Source organism: Microcebus murinus, chromosome 18, assembly GCF_040939455.1.
Source record: "Microcebus murinus isolate Inina chromosome 18, M.murinus_Inina_mat1.0, whole genome shotgun sequence".
NCBI lineage: Eukaryota > Metazoa > Chordata > Mammalia > Primates > Cheirogaleidae > Microcebus > Microcebus murinus.
Window position 1 is genome coordinate 13,356,659 of NC_134121.1, and position 25,398 is coordinate 13,382,056.

The 25,398-nt window shown below is 40.3% G+C and overlaps 1 protein-coding gene across 11 annotated transcripts in view; it reads right to left on the reverse strand.

The window, feature by feature from the left end:
• MYH10 (myosin heavy chain 10) overlaps nucleotides 1-25,398 on the reverse strand; it is a 142,390-nt gene that overhangs the window by 42,788 nt on the left and 74,204 nt on the right. For 6 of the 11 annotated variants that reach the window (XM_075994163.1, XM_075994162.1, XM_075994166.1 and 3 more), the window contains 6 exons: nucleotides 25,073-25,168; nucleotides 23,400-23,518; nucleotides 22,550-22,702; nucleotides 18,673-18,846; nucleotides 13,952-14,125; nucleotides 13,580-13,694 (listed from right to left, as the gene is read on the reverse strand). In XM_075994163.1, coding sequence (XP_075850278.1) covers nucleotides 13,580-13,694; nucleotides 13,952-14,125; nucleotides 18,673-18,846; nucleotides 22,550-22,702; nucleotides 23,400-23,518; nucleotides 25,073-25,168 — 831 coding nt within the window. Of the gene's footprint in view, nucleotides 1-8,779; nucleotides 8,843-13,579; nucleotides 13,695-13,951; nucleotides 14,126-18,672; nucleotides 18,847-22,549; nucleotides 22,703-23,399; nucleotides 23,519-25,072; nucleotides 25,169-25,398 lie in introns of all 11 variants that reach the window. The other 5 variants (XM_075994160.1, XM_012775289.3, XM_075994161.1 and 2 more) reach the window with 1 other exon arrangement.

The following is a 25,398-nucleotide window of genomic DNA, read 5'->3' on the forward strand; positions in this document are numbered from 1 at the left end:
CAAAGCCCACCTCTGCATGCCGCACGAAACAAAGATCTTCCCTTGACGCTGTATCTGCCCACTTCTCTTCTGTCGCCTCAGAGCCACGCTTCTGTCTAGAGTAGTTCACACACTGCACATCCTCTCCTACTCATCTCCCAGTGTGCAGCCAGTGGGCTTCCGGCCCCTCCTCCTCCTCTCCTGCCCAACACTACTCAGGCTGGTCAACTGCTAAAGCAAGAGATGCCACCCGTACTACTTTATTTGACCCTGGTAGGTTGACATGTGACATCTCAGTAGCATTCTAAAACCTCCCTCCACTCCTGGCTTTTCTAGGAACCCACCTTCTCCTGTACTCCCCCCCACCCCCCAGCCACTCTAGTTCCTGTTTCTGTTCCTCGATAGCTTCACTTCTTTTCCTGCAACTTGTGGCACTCACTAGAGACCCAATCTCAACTCACCTGAAATCCTTCTAGAGTAAGGCAAGATGCAAGTGCAGACATTGGTCCTCTGCTTTTTTTAAGCCATAGTCTCATCCTGGGTGATCTCATTTATGACTCTAACTACATACACCTGATGACTACCTTGCATTGGCTGCTAAATACCTATAGTCTGCTCTCTATCTGGATGTCACCAAGGTGCCTTTGCCTTCTACAAATTCTTGTTTGATCCTACCATGTCTGCTTGACTCAACATTGCATCCTTGCTCCCAGTGTGATATCTAGCACTAACATGGTTGATACATACATGTCAGTGGACAAATGAAGTAAACATTAATCCATTTATAATGACAATAGCAAGAAATGCACTGAAAGAAAAGACAGGATGCTATGGGACAAATGAGTGGTTAGAGATCTCTCTGGGGAAATGCCATTCAATAACCAAAGAGTAAGAACGAGCCTGTTGGGGGAAGACCATTCCAGTCAGTGGAAACAGCACATGCCAAAGATCAGGGGCAGGAAGAAGCGAAGGAAGGCCCATGCCAAGGATGCAGTATGAGGAGGAGCTTATGACATTCAAGGCAGCTGCTGTGTGTGGAATGGCTTGGGGAGGAGCTTGGAGAGACCAGACAGGTGACCCTGCTGTAGCCCAGGCTCTAAGAGCTGATGGTGGCCTGAATTAGTGAGATTAGGGAGACGATGGATAGAGAAAGAAGCTTCAAGGGATATCTTATTAGAAGAATCAACTTGCTTTTACGAGTAACTCGATATGGAAAGTGAGGCAGAGGGGCATTTCAAGAACAACTCCTAGGATTCTGGCTTGAGCAACTGAGTGGCTGGTGGGGAGGATGGAAAGAGACATGGGTTTTGTGGCAGGAAGACGAGACCCAAACTCTATGTAAGTCTGGGATGCCTGTGAGATGTCCAAGTGGATAAGAGATGTCAAGTAGACAAGTGAATATTATAGTTGACTGCTAGGAAGAGAGGTCTGCACGAGAAAGGTGAATTTGGGAGTTGTCACCTTATAGACAGTATTTAGAGTTATGGAATTGGGTGAGCTACCTAGAGGGAGAACAGAGAGAGATGAAGGCCTGGGATCAGACCCAAGGAGTCTGGCAGAAGAGGAGTTGCTAGATATGGAGCATGAGGAGAGGGGACAGCAGGCCCATGTCCCACTCTTGAGCATGGACTCTACCCCCCACCATTTCCATCTTATTCTTCCTCCTGGGTTTCCTACCCAATGAGACCACTGACCAAAACTGGTCAAGTCAAACCTCCAAATGTCTCCCATCTACCCCTCCTCTCCACTCCCTGGCTGGGCTCCCACACTTCCCCACCTGGCTCCCCTCCGGCCTCACTTTCCCATATCATCCTCTACCCTCACTGCTGCACGGTTCTTTCCATGTATACCTTTTTTTTCCCCAGCGTAATGATTAATAGCCATTTCTGAAAGACAAAACTAGGCATTAAATCCTTGAATTCCTCCCATAGCTTGTTGGGTATGGTCCACATGACTTAGCCCAGTTGTCCAGCACAGCGATGGATGTCACCCAGAGAGTCAGAAACACCTGCCGCTCATGAGCGGGGCAATTTTGGGGCAAGTTACCCAACTTTTCCAAGCAGCAGTTTCGTTCTGTTGAAACAGAGCTAAGGAGACCTACTTCACAGAGTTGTGAGGTGCCCGGAGAACATTTAAGTGCTCCACGAAGGCATCTCTCTTGCCCCTGAGCTTTCCACACACCCCTGAGCTCCAACTGTACAAACTAGCTGCATTTTCCCAAAGACACGATGGCTTCGCATTCCATCCTTTTCCCTCTGCCTGGAATGCCCACCCCCCTCCTGTCAATTTGGCAAACTTGTAAACACTTCTAAGTCTCCATTCCTTTACCAAACTATAATTCCTTAGGGAAGTCTTAGGCTCCAGTTTATATCCTGTTTCCAAGGCCTAATAGGCCACTCCCTTCTCTAGGCTCAAATCACCTGGGAGAGATCCCTGGGACCACATTTCCATGCTGTTCTGTTCATCTTCTCCACTGGACTAAGCTTCCATGGGAGACATTTTTCCAGCATCTCACACATTCAGGGTCCTGAGAACTGTTCCCATGGTCTCTCTGCCCCCCCCCCCCCACGAGCAAAGATGATTTCCACTCCCCCACCCCATGTTGGCCTGAGCATGGTGCTGGTCATACAGTAACTATTTAATAAATATCTGCTGAAGAAACTTGTACGAAGTATACCAGTAGAACAAATTGCCACCACAACAAAAGGGAAAGAGCACCATGTTTACTTTTCAGGGATTCAATTACATTGGTTTTATCATACGTTAGCCTGCAAGAGCAGTTCTTAACACATTAACTGCCATGTGAGTTTATTTCACATAGTTCTGAGCCTAGGGCCTTGTGAAGCATATATAACTTGCACATCTCCACCTTGGGAGCCATGTGAACTATTATTCAAGTTGCATACAACTCATACACAGAAAACAGTAAAAAATAAATTTTTCATTAAATTAGAAAGGATTGTTATGTTTTCAAAGTTTTATTCTATTTTTATAATGCCCCAAGGAAAAAATTTTTTTTCTAGTGTGGGCAGTCAATGTATTAAACACAAGCTTTCAGTCAGTGCCTAACACTGTAGCTCTGAGTTTTTTGTTTTTTTAAATATAGTAACCAACAAATATAATCATAATGAGCCTGGTTTTCAAATTTAATTTTAATAAGGGTAATCCAAAGCTAAATATTTAGATTAAAAAATTAATGCTTTAGACTTTCGGTTCTTTTTTTTCAATTCAAAATTTTAAACTCAGGGTTAGATTCCACCAATAAGCAAAATTATCTTGTAGGTAAAAGAGAAACATTTTTGGAAATTCATCAAATAAAGTGGGCCACACTAATAACATTTGGTTTCACTCAAAAATCAAAATCCAGAAAAACATCTATTTTAAAAGAGCATTTTCTTGTTCAGATGGTTAGAGAAAGATAGAAAATGCAAAGACAAGACTCTAGCAACTCTTTGAAATGAGTACTGCTCCTTCTAAGACCTAATGTAGCTCCTAAATTTCCTCATGTCTTCCAGCCATGGCTTCAAGGTAAAAACTGGCTTTGTTGGGCCGATCGCAGTGGCTCACGCCTATAATCCTAGCAACTCTGAGAGGATTGTTTGAGCTCAGGAGTTTGAGACCAGCCTGAGCAAGAGCGAGACCCCGTCTCTACTAAAAAAATAGAAAGAAATTAATTGGCCAACTGAAAACATATAGAGAAAAAATTAGCTGGGCATGGTGGCATGTGGCTATAGTCACAGCTACTGAGGAGGCTGAGGCAGGAAGATTGCTTGAGTCCATGAATTTGAGGTTGCTGTGAGCTAGGCTGATGCCATGGCACTCTAGCGATGGAAACAGAATGAGACTCTGTCTCCAAACAAACAAACAAACAAACAAAAAACAACTGGCTTTGTTTATTCTCCTGCTACAAACTTTTCTATCTGAAATGTCAGGAAAACTGAGTTAGGGTTACTGGTGAGAGTTTAAATTTATTATTTGGTTCCCAGAAGCCAGAAAGGAATGAAAAGTATTTTATACCATCACCTAATTTACTACTCTATAAAAATTTATTCAAATATTCAGAAATCAAATGAGTTCTTCTAAGGACATACTTATAATTTGAGGGAGAAAATGCAATGTATTGTCTATCTCATCGTAAAACTGCCATCAAAGTTTTATATAAGGAATGATATTGTCTGGTGCCAGAATTCCTAACTGGCCCTACTTCTAGGGGATAATCTAGGAGATAGGAGGTGCATAAGATTTTTGTTTCTCAAATCAGTGCATGGGCCAAAATATAGTGCTATTAAATTTAATTTGAAGCATTTAAGCTATCTTTAGAAACTCACACTAATTAATATAGCTAGAAACCAAAAAAGGGAAGAAACCTATTTAATGTAATTTTAATGTGATGATTAAGAACTACATCACAAAATCCTTATAAAAGGTGGCCAGTATCTGGCACATAGCAACTTCTCAATACCCATTTAAACAAGTTAAGACAATTCTACTCTAACACAGATAAAAATGTTACCAACAATTAAAAACAGATTTGGAAACAAATATTTAACTGCAAAGAAACAATCTTAACATCCTACAGTATATCTCTGTAACATCCCTATTACATAGTATTGTATAACAAGTTTACGTAGTTATGTTACTGGTTGCTAGAACTAATCCGTAAATTGCTCTAGAGTATTTGGAAATTTTTAGAAAAATTCCAGGAAGTTCAGAGGTTGCCAGGAAGCATGTGATTTAAAGAGAAGGAATATTCCTTATATCCTAAACACTCGTTTCAAGCTGAACTTGAATGTTGCCTCCTTTACTTCCTCCGTTTCTACCTTCTTATCCCTTTGAGACGTCCAAGGTGTTTGGGCAAACAGGAAGCCCCTCTTCACCCTCAGAGATTCTCCTGTGCTTCTGCTCTTGCTCTCTCCCCTTGTCTGGTCCCGTGTCCTAACTCATTCTGAGACCAGGCAGCACAGCATGACTGCCTATCAGCTGAGCCTTGGGACACTGTGAATAACAGTGGACTCGCTGGCTTTCAAAATAGCAACACAGATATACCATCCTTTGCATATTTATGCTAGTTACCAGCAAAGTAATCCACTCCAAGGAAATGTATATTTACAAATTACTGAACGTACGATGCTTTTCTTCAATCAAATATCTAATTATTCTATGGAAAGTATATGGAGTCATTTTCTTTTTAAGATATCTCACTTGTTCTAAGATTTCATTTTACATTTGATCGCAATGTCCTAACTTTTTGAAATAAAAGCCCTATGTGCAACTTATGTAAAAAAAAAAAATAAATAAAGCCTAGGAAATAAACATTTATCAAATTTCTCTATTTTTCATAATTACAACCGCAGCAGCTGTGAGGCCACAGCAAGTGCAACTCTAGAACACCATGTATTTGGGTGCTTCCCATATGTCAGGCACAGGCTCACTCTACCTTGTTGATATCCACAATAACCCTGAGAACTATGTGTCATTGTCCCCCCTTGACCTGAGGAACCCAAGTTGCAGTACAGCTAATGTTGCTTCTCCTTGAGTTCCCAACTATTGCTAAGACTCAAGATAAAAAACTATGAAGGAGTAGATACTGCCAACAACAAAAAACCTTCCTCCATGGGAAGTGACGACAATTTAGGCATATAAACTGTGTCAGACTCAAACCAGATTCTAAAATGGCACTTACGAGGTTATGACCAATGGATGTTATCTGTAAGGAGATTAAATGGCTACCATTTTATCAGTTATATTACTTGATTTTGAGTAAAGCTGCCTTTAATGTCTTACTAGACCAAAGGAAAAAAAAGAAAAAAGAAAAGACTGGTTCAAAGTTTTTAAAGTCAGAACATCCTGCCTTCTACCTTTTATAAGATAAAAGCCTGTGACCATGGGGAAGCTCTCCCCTGCTGGGAACCAAGCTCTCCTTGCTGATTCTCAGTTTCAAGTTAACGGCTGCCACCCCATTCCATATGCTACTTCTGTGAAAGACTGAAAAGGGGTGGGGGAATTTCTCTACCAACAATGGAAACTCGCTTCATGGGACTTCTCACATTTTTCCTTATTTTTTCTCTGTTGGTACCTTCAGACCCGGCTGCAATCGGGCACATGTGAAGGTTCAAAGAGCCTAAATCAGGGGTCCTCAAACTTTTTAAACAGGGGGCCAGTCCGCTGTTCCTTACACCATTAGAGGGCTGTTGGAGAGTGTGGCGCACATTCCACACGTGCGCACTGTGGGCCTGGGACGAGTAGGCTGCTAAGCAGGACAGGCAGCGGCAAAAACACCCGGCTGGCTGGATAAATGTCCTTGGCGGGCCACATGTGGCCCGTGGGCTGTAGTTTGAGGATGCCTGGCCTAAATGGTCCTGCTGTGTGAAGGAAACTGCAAGTGAAGATTACACATAATTGTCCTTCCAACATGATCTGGATCAGGTCTAAAGTCTTTGATGGTCCCTATTCTCTCAGACTCTTTAGTCCAAAAGCCCTGCTGTAACTTTGAGGCTGCAATCTCTCTTTGCTAATTTGTTCTGCATGCATTTTCCACCACTGCTTTATCTAGAAGTCCAGATTTGCCAAATGTATCTGGAAGAAAACCATCCTTGAGTTTATAGCAGAAACCTGTGTGACCTCTGTATTCTGCCTCTAGAAATCCTGTAACTTTCCCTTCTACATTTGTCCTTTGATGCTTTTGGAAACCTCGCTTTACCCCAGTCTCTCATTTTTATCCTCAAAACCCAGCATGCTCTTCTTGATGCAATTTTCCCAACATTATGAATATACTTAGAAGTAGGGGGCCCTTTTAGCTTTGTGTTATCTTCTTTAAAGAGTGGCTCGCTACATGTCGGCATGTCACAGGAAATCACAGTCTGGATCCCTGGAAACTCTTTTATCCACTGTCTTCCCAGAAATCACTGAAAATACTAAAGTTCCACATTTTTATTTTTAAACCCCTCACTCCTCCTTGGAGTGGTCTCTTGAATCCATAAACACATATTGCAGAGAAAAGATTTTGCTACAGAATTAATACACAATTTCAAAGACTATGTTTAGCCATGGTAGATGGATGGAGGCTCCAAGGGGAAGTAGAGAGAGAGATCCCTGATGCTTGGTTCAGCTGAGCAGCTCAACCAAGGGACACCTTACAGGGAGAGACAGAAGCAGGAGCATTTTCAGTGGCAAGGTGAGAATGTAGTGAGGCGGATGAGCTTACTCCTTGCTCGTTCATTAGGATGAAGTCACCTAAGGGTGGTTCTGTACTGGATCCTGCTGGTACAGAAAAATATACACCCCAAAGGCCCCAGTCCAGCAGGATAGAGAGTCTGCGTTTTAGGTGAGGGAAAGGCCATGCTGCTGCATCTGAGAACTGGGTGTGGCACTGCCACCCACCCATCCGTCGTTCTCTCACTCAATGACTTATTTACATTGTGCCTCACTTGTGCCGGATGCTGAAGAAATGACAGTGAGCAAAACCAGGCACTGGCCCTGCTCTCAAAGAGCTCACAGGCTGGAATTCTCTTCAAAGATCAGAAATCCAAAAGCATTACAGGGAACTGATCTAAAGAGGGTGCCCTACTTTGAGAGAACGTCTAAATGGTCAAGCACTAACCTTTTAACAGCACAAGTCCCAGGCAGACTAGAGCTGAAAACTACCTCTAAGCTCCTCTCTCTCTCTACTTCTTCAACATTGTCAGTTCTCCCCAAGGTCAGAGATGACTGAGATTTCTTCCTTTGGAGATCTGTATAATTTTCATTTCAGCTTATGCTGTCTTTGGCATATCTTTTCTCCCCTCTCCCCTCCTACCCAATGCTTGCAATCTACTTCTTTCCCAGTATATGAGCTAGAGTTGATGGCAGGAATCTTGAGCTGGATTAAAATAGGCATGGTCTTTTAACATTTTTAAAAATAAGTTTTGAAATGGATTTGGATCTCAGCATTATCATGTTCCAAAAATCGTAAAGTAAATTTCGTAAGATGAATTTGATTATCTTTGAATTTTGCTACTTGCCAATTTCATTAAACATTTGGGAGACTGGGTGGTCTTTATTTTATACTGAGCTTTGGGGGCCCTCTAGCCATGGCTAGGTGGTATTTTAAAACAGGGCTAAGGATTCAGATGACAAAGCCCGAACATTTGGAGCTTGATTTCAGGTTTAATGTATAAATTCTGACAATACTCCACTCTTTCTTAGTCTCGACTTGCACATGTCAAGCCTTGTAGGTAGTTTCAGTGTCTTTAGTTCAAAAGAAAAGGCCAAATAGCCAGATATGCATATAAATCCCAAAAGGGATATATAATGATGAGACCAACACACCTGAGATAAATAATGTAATTATTTGTTCACAAAATGTTAGTGACTAAAATAAAACCAAAACAAAACAAATCAAAAAAACTCCTCCTCGGAATTCCTTGGAGTTGAAAATTTAAAGGTGACTCAAAGACATAGGAGATGTCATTTAGCAGATAAATTCCTAACAATTCCCTTAGAGGACTGTGTATCAAAATGGCACTATTGGAAAAGGTAATGATATACCTTTTAATATGCGGTGCTGTAAGTGCTATGCATAAAATAAGAAGCAATGTGTAGGCAGCAGCAATTCAATTGCTTATGCACTCAAACAGTTGCCTTGAAGTATAATAAAACTGAGCATGAAATGAAAGGTTCATGCAGACCTATGAGCAAAACAAAAACAGAAACCCCAAACCAACCCTCCCTCCCCGCCACCCTGCCAGCCCCTCCCACATATTTTTTCCTGTGGGCTTAAAACCCTTCTGTTTTGGAAGACCTACAGGCTTTATACATTCACCTGGTGGCTCATGAAGACCAGAAACACTGTCATAGAAAGAAGCTCTCTGAATATTCTGAATCTCTAAAGCAGAGAAACAGCAAAAACAGGACAGAAGAGCAAATACACAAACACTTCAGTTAGTGTGAAAGACATTTGACAGCACAAGTCAACTTTGAAATTGGGCTACAAAAGGAGCTAGTCCAGGGCAGATCCCATGCAAACATTACTGCTTAGAGAATTTGCACATTTGGACAAAGTTCTTTATAAAGTAAATTAATGCTGAATCCAAAGAGCATATTCCCAACTCCAGGTGTGAGCATTATTAGATTGTATCAATGCTAAATGATTGCCCCATGTAAATGCAGGACGACATTTAAGAATAATAAGGTACTATTTGAGCTGTCTATCATAAAAATATCTTATAATTAGTAAATCAGGACAAGATTGCAGTTAAGTTTGAACACTATAGCAAATGTAAATATTAGTGGCTTTTACTGTCAAAAATTATACTACTGTGTAATTTTACTTTCAATATAGATTTTTGGAAATATACTTTACTTTGAATACAAATTACTAAAAGGTAACTACCACTAAGGAAAACAAAATTCAAATTCTGTTGTAGCAAAGGTTAAAATAATTTCAAATCATAAGATTACACTTATTGATCATATGGTTACTCATGAAAAGATCCTAGAGGCACATTTACATGGAAAATGCAATCTTTAGTTTTTTTCTGCATATAAGCCTTAAGAAGTGGCAAGAAGTCCTAAATTGGTAGAGAGATCTCAAAACAACATCTTTTAGCAAAAAGTAGGGCACTATGAATCTCTAGGGCAGGGCTGCCACCAATACATCTTATTTTTCCTGGTTTGGCCTTGAGAAAACTCTAAACCCTAACCAAAACTCTATTTTCATACGAAATGTTTTATACTCAAGGTATTGTACATTCACAGGCAAACTATATTCATATATAATATATTAAAATTTATTGATTCATGGTCATGACATTTATGCTTTTTGCATTTAAGTGGCAATAAAAAGAGGGAAATAATGTTTTTCCATGGCTATTTTCTTTTCCTAGAGAAAAAGCTCCTCTAATCCCAAGAGATCTCTGTATCCAGAGTGAGCAGTGATAAATTCTCCACCTTAGAACCTTCTTCAAACTTCTGTGCCTGCCACTGACTTTATGTGTGAGACACGCAATCCTCAAGATCGGACAAATGTGGTACCACCTCTCGCTGCCCCTTGCCCTGAAGAATAGCATCCCCCAATAGCGAGTGACCTCCAAGATCTTCTCTGTCACTCAGACTAAACTAACTGTCCAACTAAGCTGATGGATGACAGGACTTCATGCAAATATTACAGTAGCACTATCAGGAGAGGAAACATGTAGGTTTATTCCAGAGCAGAAGCTAGCAGAGCCAAAGCAAACCTGGGGTAGAGAAGATTTCCTGTGGCCTATTTTGACAAGAGTGGCCAAACCCACTCCCAAACTGTCTATCTGTAGAAAGGGAAGGGCTGGAAACAGGGCCGTGCAAACCGTGCAGCTGTGGGGTCAGAGCTATAGACCAAGTATGGATGAACACGGCTCTCGCCAGGGCTGAAGGAACTGAGCAAGGCTACGAGAATTTCCTCTAAGCATTCCTGTAATCAAGGAAATAACTTTCCAGTTATCTCTTAAGTAGAAAACACAAAAAGCAGGTAAGGAATCTCCTAACACGGTCCTACCTGTAAGATATCTCCTCTGTTGTTTGTAATTTGCAGTGATCATTCCAGCCTCCCACCTCCCCCGTGCCTGCTAAATCTCACACCCATAAAATTTTGGACCCATTGTTGCCAAAAGCCCTCTCCAGCAGGCGGAGATGGTGAGACCTGAAGTTAAGGGAGCAGAATGGAAACAGGAAGCCCAGGAAGCTGGGAGCCAAGATAAAGACTAGCTGAGCCCTGTTACCACGTCTGTGTATATCCTGCTTTCTCAACTGGATTAGAGAGTCTTAAAGGGCAGGGGCATGCCTTTCACTGCTTCCGGAGCTCTCACAGATTACCCTGGGAGGCACATACTTGTAGTTGTATGAATGGGTCAAGGGCTGAAGAGGTGTTTCCAACACCGTTTTTGGTGAAGGAGTACACAAATAAGAGTCAAAAAGGGGTTCATGATGTCAGAACAAGTATGTAATAATGTTCTTTCTTATAAAGTATTCCCCAGATATCTGCTTCTCTTCAAAATGAAAAGAAAACTACTTTTTGAGGCTTCCACAGGGAAAACTCCCCACTCCTCTGTTCCTTTCCCCAGCCATTCCCTCCACGCCCACCACCATCCTGTTACCTCACACTCAACCCCCAAATGCAGGCTCTTTCACCCCAATCTATCTGACCAGCTCAGACTGTGTCACTGACTGGGCTCACAAACCTTCTGATGCTCTTTAATCAATGAAGTTTCAAGTCCAAACCCCACCGGGATGGGCCATCGGTGTTCTCGAGTCTGGTCTCAGCCTACCACCCTGCCTTCTCTAAAGCCACATGGAACACTCCTCCTGAGCTATAACCACGCTGCACCCCTTCTTCCCCACGCCAACCTCACCTCTACAAATGCCAATGCCAGATACTCATCCCTAGACGAGTTAGTTCACATAAACTTTCTTACCCACAAATGCTTAAGGTGTAATCACGCCTTAAATGCTCATAAATGAGTGATGAAAACTCTGCCTGCCACTCAGTAAGTGCTCGGTAAATGTTAGCTTTCATTGTTTAATCAACAGATTATTATTATTATCCTTTAAGGACATGGAAAATTGCATCATCCTCCATGACATTTTACCTTAGCACCCCAGGAGGGGCAGTCCCTTCCTCTGTTGCACATCGCTAAAAACTCATTCTGTACCATTCACAAGGCATTTATCACAGATACTCTGGTACTCAACAGTTTGCATACTGATCTCACTTCCTCTGCTGTGTTCTAAGACCTTACGAGGGTGCCTAGAGGAGGGGCCGAACATGAGGTGACTTGGTAACTTCGTCACAACCAAAGTGATTCCTGGAGGAATGCAGATGCTGAAGACTGCAGCATTACCCCCTCTTCCTTCTGAGGCTTTTCCCACCCACATCTCCGACTCACCAGTGCCAGTCTTTCCAGCATTGTGGACCCTGTGACAACCTGAGCTCAGCCTGTCTTTCTGCTCTCGTTCCAGTTTCTCACAGCCCACTCTGATACTGCCTCCAACAGGGAAAGGGGCAGCTCATCTGTGAGGGCACCACAGATTCTCTTCCTGGTACTCACAGAGCATCCCTCAGCTGACTAGGTCATTGGAAGTGACTCTGTCCACTCAGCTAGTTGGAGATTTTCATTAAAAGGTACAAAGGGCTGGGCATGGTGGCTCACGCCTGTAATCCTAGCACTCTGGGAGGCCGAGGTAGGAGGATCGTTTGAGCCCAGGAGTCCAAGATCAGTTTGAGCAAGACTGAGACCCTGTCTCTACCAAAAACATAGAAATAAATTAGCTGAACAACTAAAAAAAAAAAAAAATATATATATATATATATGTATTAGCCAGGCATGGTGGCGCATGCCTGTAGCCCCAGCTACTCGGGAGGGTAAGGCAGGAGGATCGCTTAAGCCCAGGAGTTTGAGGTTGCTGTGAGCCAGGCTGACGCCACGGCACTCACTTTAGCCCGGGCAACAGAGCGAGACTCTGTCTCAAAAAAAAAAAAAAAAAAAGAATAAAAGGTACAAAGATGAAAAGCTTCTGCTTTACTTGTGGGAAAGCTAACCTTTTCGCTAATCCCCTCTTTTAAATGGTCTCAGGCGCATAGTCCCTTCCCAGGATGCACGTGTGCCTGTGTTCAGTGCACGCACCCTGTAGGCTCCTCACACTCTTGTGTGACCTGACAGATGAGATTTATATGGTCACCTTTGCCCCTACTCTTTCTCCATGTCCATTCTTTTCTTTTTATCTCCCTCCCTTTGCCCCAATCGCCCCAGCCCCCTTCTTTAATGCTTTCTGTGCTTCTCTCTTTCTAACTCTGAGAAAAGAGCTAGGTTATAAGGCTTGAGATGCTCTAGAGAAAGCAGACATGAGCCAGGTGACTGACAGGCCGAGCCTTAGGGTCAAGGCTGCAGCAAGGGCAGATCCAGAGCTAAGGTCCTGCATGGACTGAGGCTAAGCAAAGGGGTGAGACAGAGCCAGGATGAGAAGGAGCAGGGGAGCTCAGCCCTAGGAGAAGACACTGGGCCCTATGATGCATAAAGACACACAGACATTTTATTTTGCTAATATTAGTAAAATTTTCTAGTCTACAATAAAAAAAAATCACCAAAAATCTTTATCTGAGGTTCATATAAACAAAAGAACTATGAAGACTGATGGAAATAAAAGCAATTGATCTGTATGTAGGGTGTCTGAGAATTTATTTACTGGCCACTTTGCTGAGCGGGGGAGCAGCACTGGGGCAGGATGCGGTTCAGCAGACCTGTGTACACACGGGCAGAGGGGAACGTGCGGGGCTTCTTGGGTCTTGTGTCCCAATGCCCTCAGATTGTAACTGAGTGGGACTGAGGCATACGCGTACTTCTTTGTGGCTCTGGGCCTAGAATGTTTCCGCACTCCCCACAGCATCTGACCAAGAAGGCAGATGTCTTGTTATTCTTTTCCTAACCCAAGTATTCTTCAAATGGATAAGTTCTAATAGAACGGCAGCCCTGCTCTAGGGAAAGATTTTAAAGTAAAAAGTATATATACATATATGTATACGAACCACATATAAACCTTTATTATAAAAGATTCCAGCGAAGATTAATGATAAACATAAGCACTGTCTTACCATCCTTCCAAAGCTCTGCCACAAATCTGTCTGAGGACTGGTGCAAAAGGGTGGCCACGTTGTCGTTCAGAGGGTCCATGTTCTTCATCAGCCACTCATCCGCCTTATAGTCCACCTGTCCCATACCAGAGCCAAATGTAGTGAAATGGAAAACAAAACCAAACACAAAAACCACTTTAAGCCTTTACCAAAAACTTTCATAGAACAATCAAAAAAAAAAAAAGGGTCGTCTCAAAGATGATGCATTTGTAATACATACTATATTTAAATGTTTATAAATGTTTATCAGCACCTTTGTTACACCTTCATAAAACACAGCAAAATTTCGAACAGAGCAATTATAATCAAGTTATTCAACATAAGGCCTCTTACCTTCCCTGCATAATGTATAATGCAAAAATCAGCTTTGTCTTTCAATTGCCGAGGTTTCTGGAATTTGGAGTGGGAACCTTGCTCTTGAACCAGTTTTTCAACAAACGTTTTATCTGTAGCTTTAGGGAACCAGCACTCTTCATCCAAAAGGGCCAGCACACCCGGCGGGTTTGCCTGATAATGAGAGCCAGTGAGAATTGACAAGGTTGCATGTCATTTTAATACCACTGGGTTTGGCAGCTTAACTTTCTAAACGATTAGAGTTTTAAGAGGATCCACGGAAAACAAATTGCTAGGATGGAAGGTAATATCTAACCCATAACAAATTTATAATCCAAACACTGAGATCTAAAACTGCTGAAAAAGTACGGGCAAGAAAATGGATGTTATCTTGTAAACTTACAAGTACTCTATATAAACTGTAAATACACTAATTCCAAGTAGATGACCCTCAAAAAGCAGCAAATAAAAGAAGCCAGGAAGGAACTGGGGGATAGAGAGATGAAATTGAATGTTTATATACCATGACTGGGTAGATAAATTTTGTTTTTTGGAAACAGGGTTTCCTTCTGTCACCCAGGCTATAACACACTAAGTATGTACCACCATACCTGGCTAATTTCTTCACAAATTTTTTGTAGAGAGACAGGGTCTCTCTGTTTTGCTCAGGCTAGTCTTGAACTCCTGGCTTGAAGGCATCCTCTTGCCTTGGCCCAAAGTGCTGGGACTACAGGTGTGAGCCACCACACCCACCCGGGCTGGATAAATTATTATAAAACCTCAACTAACTGAAATGCTTTAGATATTTTATATCCTAATCAATTTAATTTTCTGTTTAAATAAACAGATGATGATTACATAAAATAGACCCGGTGCTTATTAATTGCTTTGTGTATTTGTTTTAACATTTTAGGTCACCTGATTATTAGTTTGTTGAAAAATGGCCTAGATGGGTCAGGGTGCAAGATCCTGTCTCTACAAAAAAAAATTAGCCAGACTTGGTGGTGTGCACCTGTAGTCCTAGCTACTCGGGAGGCTGAGGCAGGAGGATTGCTTGAGTCTAGGAGTTTGGAGCTGCAGTGAACTATGATTGTGCCACTGCACTCCAGCCAGGGCGACAGAGTGGGATCCTGTCTCAAAAAATAAATAAATAAATAAAAATAAAAAATAAATGCCTAGATGAATCCATAGAGACAGAAGGTAGATAGATTAGTGGTGGCCAGGTTTTGACAGGAGGGAAATGGGAGTGACTACTAATGGGTACAAGGTTTCTTCTTGTTGGTATCATTACAATGTGGTAGATATACTAAAAACCGTGAATTATAGCAGTAAAAGGTAGATTTTATGGAATGTGAATTATGTCTCAAATTTTTAAAAAGGCTTAGAGCTCGACGTTCTCTCTGGAATGATTTCTTTTTGGAGGTAAGTGACATATGAAATATCTAAATAGTGATAGTCTTATTTTATAGCGCTTCTCAGTCATCATTTATCATCACACTGCAAATATGGGAAGTGTGTGATACAAGGCTAAGCTTGTACCAATTTTAGTGCACACATACAAATCGGCTTTTTGAATCTCTAGGATCAGTTTTCTTCAACTCACAAGACCTTTATATTTACTAGGAAAGAGCTGGCTATATATATAAATACTGTTTTAAAAGTAACTAGAGGCCGGGCACAGTGGCTCACGCCTGTAATCCTAGCACTCTGGGAGACCGAGGCGGGAGGATCGCTCAAGGTCAGGAGTTTGAAACCAGCCTGAGCAAGAGCGAGACCCCGTCTCTACTAAAAATAGAAAGAAATTAATTGACCAACTAATATATATAGAAAAAATTAGCCGGGCATGGTGGCGTATGCTTGTAGTCCCAGCTACTCGGGAGGCTGAGGTAGAAGGATTGCTTGAGCCCTGGAGATTGAGGTTGCTGTGAGCTAGGCTGATGCCATGGCACTCACTCTAGCCTGGGCAACAAAGAGAGACTCTGTCTCAAAAAATAAATAAATAAATAAAAGTAACTAGAAGTTATAGTTAAATATAAATGAAACAATGTAATAATGTGGCCAGGAAAGGTGATGGTTGATTTGAATGTCAAGGTGGAACTTTAGAGAACCTTCTGCAATCGAGACCCTTACTCCATGACTCCTTCACCTGCATGAATTTACGGGGTTTCATGTCAGCTAAAAGAAGAGACTATTCAGAGGCAACTAGGATTATGTAATCCTAGGGTAGCTAGGGCTTAGTGTGACAGGTAACTCAATCCACCTCTATCATCTAATAACTCTTAGAAATGAACGTCCATGTTACTATTAAGATAACTAAAACATCCATCTTTTTACCATAATTTTATATTTTAATCCCTCTTAATTAAAAATTCCTGAATTCTGACATAGGTCTCAAATACAATTTTTTCTAAATGACTCAGTAATAGCATGATTATGAATATCTAGCATTATGTCTCCTTTTTATTTTTTCCAATTTGTCCTTCAAGGTCAGGATCTCTGTTATCCCTTCTTTCAATTAGGTATTTCTTCAGAGCTGTAAGTTTGGGAGCCTGTTTCTGTGTAATGGTCACAGGTTTTGTGAACAGCTTTTGAACTCAGAGCTCGCCGGCTGCCACCACCAAGCTAGGCAGGGGTTGGGTCTGAGAGATGAAGCAAGGCAGGAAGTACCACCACAGAGCATCACGTAGAGCCAGTGCTGTGGAACCAATGAACCAACCACTATATTCTGTTCTGACTTTGAGATCAAGTCCTTGAGGACCAGGGCGCCTCCATACCCCCATGGCGCCTCCAGTCTGCATTTCCAGGATATAATTGAGGATTTCATAAGTTCTTTCTATCTTAATCTTATCCTAATCCAACGACATTTACATTTAATGTCTATAAAATAACTGAAAACATAGACATCAAACCCTTTCTGCCTCATATATTTTTGCAACATTTCAAATTAAGGTTGAAATATTTAATTACTTTCCCCTATCACTTTCATTTTTAAAGTTATTTCATGAGAGTGAAGGAAAATATGAAAAAATAGTATATAAAGTATTTCGTTCTAGAGGGATAAAACAAAAGAAATGCAATTAAGTAACATTAAGAAGAATGTATATTTGTAAGACTCATTTAAGGGTCACAAAACCATTAGATTTAAAAACCCTCTAAAAACATTTAAAAAATTAGGGTTGGTAATTTTCCATTTGGAAGAGTTTCAGCACAATTACTCCTACAGAGAGATTGATCTAGCAAAATGTTATGAGTTCTCATCCATCCTAAAACATAAGTGCAGGTACATAATCACTACATTCTTAAAACTGAGGTCTTCCAGTGTCATATGGATCCATACAAATGAGCACGTCAAATAACATATCATATAGTCATCAATAGTACCATGTGACATATTCTATTTTCTTATTTATATAAATTCCCAAACACAATTTTTTTTTGGACAACAAAGCAGCAATGAAACGTATTCATATGCTTGTGTATGCATGAAAATTAACTGGAAGTTACTACAAGTGTGTCTTGAATCTTACCCCTAAATGATGCTGCAAGGTACACAGAAGCAACTATCTTCACAATTATAGGTAATTTGAGATTTTGCTCTAAACATGCAGCTACAGTGCCTTAAAAGGTAAAATGATTTCTTAAGTATAAGCCAATGGAAATTACCTGTTGCTTTATATCCAAATTTCTAATGTGCTAGAATTATCTCTAACAGGAGCGAAAGTCTTCTAGCTTTTTCCCCCTTCCTGACTTGTCAGTACTCCTTCTGACTACAGGTACTGTAACAGCCAAGTTCTCTAGACATGAGACCTTCAACACCCTCAAACACGACAACACAGGTGGCAACCAGACACCAAATAGCAACAAAAAACTGCTTCAAAGCCTGCTGTAAATCCAGGAGACACTTCTGAGCTGCCGTTAAAACACACCTACTTAACTAGTGTTGGAACTTTATGTAAATTACAGGTATCAATCAATGCTCAATTACTATGTTTTAGTTTTTCCTATATTTTGGCAGATAGCAAAATAAAATAAGTGAAGCTAATATGCTAACTGCCACAGAATACACAGTCAAATCATCAATATTTGTTTGAGATCACATGGAGTTGAGTTTCAAAAGTGAACGAGTTACACACTCAAAACTTAAAAGTGAATGAGTTCTCTATTTTTACATAACACTAACCCAACAAGAAAATAATTTCTGATACTTTCTAAGATTGCCATTAAAAATACATACCCCCAAAGACCCCCCCCCCTCAAAACTGAAACTTCAAATTAAAAAAAAAAGAATCTGCCACAATAAAAACATCTTTGTACTTCTACAAGGGAAAGCTTTAGTTATTTGAAAAATGGATTTACATGACATGTCCTGTTCTCAGCTAAATGAAATGTCCCTATATTACCAAAAGTGTGCCAGTCGCTCTGTACCCCTTCATAGGTGTGTGCAAACACCACGACCACAGGGGCATCTGCATTCTGTGTGGGCAGAGTCCCCTATCCAGTGTTTCCACACATGCAGGGGCAGGAATAAAGCTGCAAGGGGAGCTAAAGAAGGGATTTTTTAAAATGCATCCTGAAACTCTTTTATCAGATTGTCACCTTCTCAGAAAATTTAGATTAGAAAATTATTTTAACACTAATTAGACTGGATAATTTCTGACTCAGATTATGTTATTCCTGCTTAAACAGGAACTGAAAGCCAAAGAGCAAATAAACTCTCTTACGGGTCTCTCTATCAGGTCAATGCACGGCTGCAGATCTAGCCCAAAATCGATGAAGTTCCACTCAATGCCTTCACGCTGGTATTCCTCTTGTTCTAGGATAAACATGGTGTGGTTGAACAGCTGTTGCAGCTTCTCATTGGTGTAGTTGATACAAAGTTGTTCAAAGGAGTTCAGCTATAAATGTAGAAAGAATAATTTTCCAAACATAGGGAGGGGGAGGGAAAACAGGAATAATTAGCCATCTAGTTATCAAAACCAGTTCATTAAAAATTATTAATTAGGTTTGAAGTATAGTATTGCTTTTATCTAATGATAGAAACTAAACCGAGGGGGCTGGTTTCTCAATCTCTCTCTCTCTCTCTCTCTCACACACACACAGACTCGGACAGCCTTTTTGAAAAGGTAAAGAGAAATATTTAATAACAATACTATATTTAAGGCCACATTACTGAACTGCTAAAATGAAAAAATAATAAGCTTAACTTAGTATGCTAACTGAATGCTCTACAAATGAAACAATTCAGATCTTATTAGTGAATGGTTAAGGAATAAAAATGAAAAAAATGAGACACAAAATAACAAAAAGAAGAAAAATGAGGAGACTTTGGAAGGCCAGTGGCAAAGCGAGGTGAGCAGGTAACGGGTGAGCATGTCTGGGCTGGGAAAATCTAGAATGTGTGTGGCTCTGTCCCACTTTACTCTCTGCTGAGACTGCTGGCTCCAGAACGAGGTATGAAAAGAATCATCTTTAGTTCATCCGATTGTTTTTGGGAGCTTACCTGGCCTGATGCACAGAGTGGGCTTAGTAAGTGTGAGGCTCTGCATTGCTTTTGTATGCATTCCCTTCTCTTATCAAATGTCTCACCTTTGTCCATACCAAAAATGATACTGCACTGCTCTCATAGAGTGAATTTGAGCATCTTTTCAAGTTAGTCATTTCCGTTCCTTCTCTGTGAACTTGCCCATTTTTCTATTGTGTTGTGGACTGGATGAACTGGTAAGTGGATGAATTAATTTTACTTAATTTTCTTAATCATCTTACACGCTAAAAGTGTTCACGTTTTCTGCCTCTACATTGTTTATATAAGCAGCATATGCCCATAAATAATTGCTTTTATTATAAAAAGTGATTTTCAATTAGAAAGGGTTTAATCAATCTCCAAGGAGTCTGATAAAGCCACTCCAATCTTCCTCACCCTCAGGGAGCTGTAATATTCACTATTTTAGAATGAGGTCATGCTAGGAGAGCAGAGCAGTGTTTGCCTTACTCAACACTGTATTCCTAGTAACTGGCACATAGAGCAAGCCACATAAATATTTACAAACTGCCTGATTGTGCTTATTCATGTTTATATAAATGGATTTTGCTTTGCTTCAGGATTATGACATCCTATAGCTCTATTTAGTCTGGGCTACTACATATAATGGTATTTTCTTTTAATACATTTATACTTGTCTTCCATATTTAAGCTACCAACTATATTTTTTAAGTAATTGATTTTTAGACTGATAAGGAATAGTGTAAAATGTACAAAGAGTTGCATTGAGACGTCAGTTTCACTTCCGTCCCCTAATTGTTCTCCTTATAGTTAACCAGTACCACCTATTTCTTGTGATCCTTCCAGAAATATTCTATGCACTCACAAATATGTGTGTACATGAGACCTTAATTGTTTTAAATTTATCAATGTATCTTGGCGTCTTTCCAGATCAGTGTATAAAGCCACCTCATTTCTTTATAATGGGTGCATAGTATTCCACTGCATGGACGCAGCATGATAAAATGAACCAATCTCCTAATGGTGGACATTTAAGCCTTTTCTATTCTTTTCTCATGACAAATAATGCTCACAAAACAACTCTGCATTTTTAGCATCTATATACATTTTTCTACTGTCTGGTCACATGTTAAAATCATACTTCTTAAAGTTCTATAGCTATATGATGTTTTATATCTTTGAACATTCTCACTTTTCTCCACAATTTTAAAGTCTATTCTTTATTTTAATTAATTTATTTTTTACATTAATTTTAGAAGAAGGTTGTCTAGTCCCTTCTTTCTCTTAAAATTACTGTTAATAGGTTTTAAACAAGTATGTTCCATTGACAGATAAATTTTGTGAAATTTTCCCACCAAGAACAGGGTATATCTGTTTATTTGTTCAAGTCTTCTTTTGTTTTGGCAGTAGGATTGTAAAGTCTTCATTTAAATCTTGCCTGTTTCTTCTTAAATTTTTTTTTTTTGTTGTTGTTGTTGTTTTTTGTTTTTTGAGACAGAGTCTCGCTTGTTGCCCAGGCTATAGTGAGTGCCGTGGCGTCAGCCTAGCTCACAGCAACCTCAAACTCCTGGGCTCAAGTAATCCTTCTGCCTCAGCATCCCGAGTAGCTGGGACTACAGGCATGCGTCACCATGCCCGGCTAATTTTATATATTTATATTAGTTGGCCAATTAATTTCTTTCTATTTATAGTAGAGATGGGGTCTCGCTCTTGCTCAGGCTGGTTTCGAACTCCTGACCTTGAGCAATCCGCCCGCCTCGGCCTCTCAGAGTGCTAGGATTACAGGCGTGAGCCACCGTGCCCGGCCTCTTCTTAAATTTATTTTTAGGTATTTTGTCTGTTTTTGTTGCAGTTGGAAATGGGGGTCTTCCCTTTCATTATATCTTCTGATTATTTATATAGAGGAATGCAGCAGATTTAAAAAAAAAAATGCAATTTGTACCCAGCCACTTTTCATGGTTTCTCAAGTAATTTACAAATCAATATATATTAAAACAATCTCTCAGAGTGGCAGTGGCAGTCGAGTGGATGAAACCACTTATCATAGTAATAGTTCAGTTTTTATGAAGATATACTTATAAAACTCATCAATTTATAGGGGTTCATTTTAAAACAAGACGATGCAATACCCAATAGTAGCCAAAGTAACACACCGATCACAAGAAGCATTGTGCCTTACTATATAGTCTATCAAAGAAGACAGACAAACTATACCTATAAGAAAGAATATAGTATCTATCTGTATCTATACTTATAGAGATAGATATAATTTTTAGAAGACCAAAATTTTATCAGCTTCTCTGCAGAACCACAGCAGGTGTGTGATTGTGAACCTTTGCTGCCTTGATGGTGAGTAACTATGTGGACAAATCTAGTCAGATCAACAATAAAATGTGAAACTGACAATCAATGGGGGATAGAAAAGAAAAATAAGAAGAAATAAACTTAAAATTTAAAGATTTTTAAACTTAAATTAAAACAAAACAAAAAAAACAACACAATAAAATGTATTAAAGCCTATTGCCAAAACCAGGTTATATGACCTGCGGGACATAGATCATCACCTTTCCACGTCTCCTCCTTACGCTGCCATTCCCCTGAACCCCAGGCCAAGCCACCATCACCCTGCCCTGGTCTATGCAATGGTCTCCTCCATGGCCTTTCTACTCTGGCCCCGTACCACACCCATGTCTCTAACTCCTCTCTCCCTTTAGTCAGCTCACCTATGTCTAGTGACACTGGCTTTCTAGCAGCTTCTAACATTTGACAAATTCTCTCCCACACAGGACCACTGGGATTTCTCTCATTATGCCAGGAAAACGTACTGAGGCTGGCCGCTTCTCATGCTTCAAGTACTCCTGTTACCCTGCAGAGACACCTTCTCTGAATACTATGTCGTCTCAAGTTGGCCTCCTACTTCTTTCGACCTCAGCACCTTTCACTACAGTATTCACAAACCTGTGAGTTTGGTGATCTGCTTATTTGCCATTATAATCCTGGTGCCTAGCACTGTACCTGATATACCATGAGCCTTAATATTTGTTAAAAGATGAAATAAAACGAAGGACAAGTGGGGGAAGGGAGAGGGGGAGGAATACCTCAAAAATTTCAAAGCCAGCAATATCCAGGATTCCAATGAAAGATGCTCCCTGACGTTTGGTCCTATCCAGAGCTTTATTGATCCGGTGAACGAGCCAGCGAAAGAGCCGCTCATAGGTAGCTTTTGCCAACGCTTCTACTGCAAAATCTGCCTATAATTAAACATCGACCTTTTATTCTAGAAACAGTCTTGACAAAGCATTCATAGCTATTATATGGAGTTTAATATTATACAGGACTCAAAAAACATGAAATAGCATTTACTGCTTAATTGTGTCTCAATTTTATACATCAACAGATGGTGTTATTAGTACAATTACATGAAACTGGGCATAATCAATTTAGAGGATGGGTAAAGACTCCCGGTAAGAACAAACTCCTCATGCCCCGGGGTTCTGAGCAGCGTATTCTGCATAGTTAGCTCAGTTAGAATTGCCTTCCAAGCTCCTTCATCAAAACTATTAATGTGCTTCTTAAAACAGTCCACAATTAAATGGACAAATGTGATTTCTCTGTTCTTATTGCTGTACACCCAGCACAGGGACAAGGCAGCAGCAGCCCTCCTGCTGCCATGGTTTCTGAAGCGTGCAGCTTTGTCTACTGTATTATCTATCTACCCAGGGAAAAACTGGAGAGGATATTTCAAATTTACTTTTAAAAAAAAAAAACACTTTTTAAAATTTTCTGAGAAACAGTAAATATACTAAAGAAAAAAATACTTAATTAGTACCAAGAAACATCAATAAGAGAATTTATATTGATTCACTTTGTTATATGTCAATCAGAAGGTCAAATGACCATGGCTTATCACTCAAACAAATCTATAATAACAATTAATATTAAACTTACTTGTTCTTTGGTCTGGGCTTTTTGCACGTAGTCTCGGCCGACCTTGATCCTGGGGGTAAGTATAGCCCGAGTAAACTCCATCACATTCATCCCAAGAAGATGGCAGAGCTTCTGTGCAACTAAAGTATAAAATGTCTCCTAAATACTGCATTTCTACTTATAACCTAGTTACAACATAACACTTGAAAAACCTCAGTAATAATTAAATTGTTTTAAGAAATAAACTAAATATGTCTTAATTAGGCCTGATAAAAAATACCTTCCATCGTTTCAAATTAATATACACTCATTTTTAGGCTCTAAGAAATGTATTTGCCATCTCAGCATTTGCCCACTTTGTCTTTTATTTTATTTTTTATTTTTATTTTTTTTAGAGATGGGGTCTTGCTATGTTGCCCAGGCTGGAGGGCAGTGGCTATTTACAGGCAAGATTCCACTACTGATCAGCACAGGAGTTTTGACCTGCTCCATTTCTGACCTGGGCCTATTCATCCCTCCCTTATGCAACCTGGTGGTCCCCTGCTCATGTGAGGTCACCACACTGATGCCAAACTTAGTGCGGACACCCAGCTGGCATAGCACACTACAGCCCAGAACTCCTGGGCTCAAGTGATCCTCCTGCCTCAGCCTCCTGAGTAGCTGGGACTACGAGTGCATACCACACCTGGCCACCTTGACTTTTGGAAGAGTGACCTAATTCTCTTTTATCTCTGGGTCATTTTAAGATTTCAAAGCCAGGCTATACTAATACATGCCCTACTCTAAATCTTTAATTGCTCTATTTTAAGTCTTATTTATCCACATGAAATCCATATGGAGAACATAGGCCCATATGCCAATTAAACTACTTTGATTAAATGATACAAGTAATGGTCTTGGAAGTCAAAAGCTCTAAGATGATGTGCCACAGGTTGGTCAGAAAATGGTGCCCATGATGCAGCAGGAGAGGCGGTACCTTAGAAGAGCCAAACAGAATTAAATTGTTATCAAGCATCACACTGTTTATAAAGAAGGACTATTTCAAGGGCAGAAAATGTGACTTTATGTCAGCCTTCACTGGCCACAGTGGATTGTGGATGCCCCTGTGAGGCAAGATAATTTATTCAAGCAATCAAGCATTCTAGGCAATATAGAAATTCCTCATTTTCTTTTTGTTTCCAGACCACTGGGAGCAAACTGACAGCTCACAAGGCTTGCAAACATCTTTATCTTTGGTTTACACACTGTTATTCCTGACCAGTGCAAATTTAAATCCATTTTCAACATTAAAAATGGGAAATTTTCATATTAAAATATAGATTTCCATCTTTCTTTGAAAAATCAATTATATTTGGCTACACTAGGCCTGTATTTCTGGCAAGGTAAAAACTGGCTGGAAGTCAGAAGCTGCAACTCCCTCTTGGGTAAGCTGTGTGGACTCCTGCAGCTCAGCTCTCCTCTCACCAGTTCCTAATGTCTCCCCCGCGCCAAGGCAGAGAAGCCACTGCCACTTTTCATCCTACACCCAGTCCTCTGCCCTCATTTATGGAACCATGTAGACATGTGAGACCATATGCTACTCTTAAGAATCCCTTGGGGAATGCTTCAGAGATGCATTTATGCTTGCACTGTAACATGTTCTCGGAGAACACAAGCCATCAAAAGGGAAATAAAGTCAGTAATCATCAGTTTACCTGTATTTTCTGGCATGGAAGCTTGATCAGTATTTCTCTCCTTTTTGAAAGAAATATTTCCAAACTGTAGCACTGAAGATACTACTTTAAGCATCGCTTCATATTAATAAAAAGAAAAAGAAATTACATCAAAATGTAGCAGAGACAGATTCTAATTTATTTTGTGCTGAAGATTAGCTATACAAAACTTTTCAGTAAGCTATGTTTCAGGATTTCATAAAAGTATAGGCAGTTCTCATTAGTTTCCCAATCATTTTCTAGTTTAGGTTATTAACCCCCAATTTATAAGGCTTAGGAAGAATATCAGAACCTTGGAGAAATCTCAC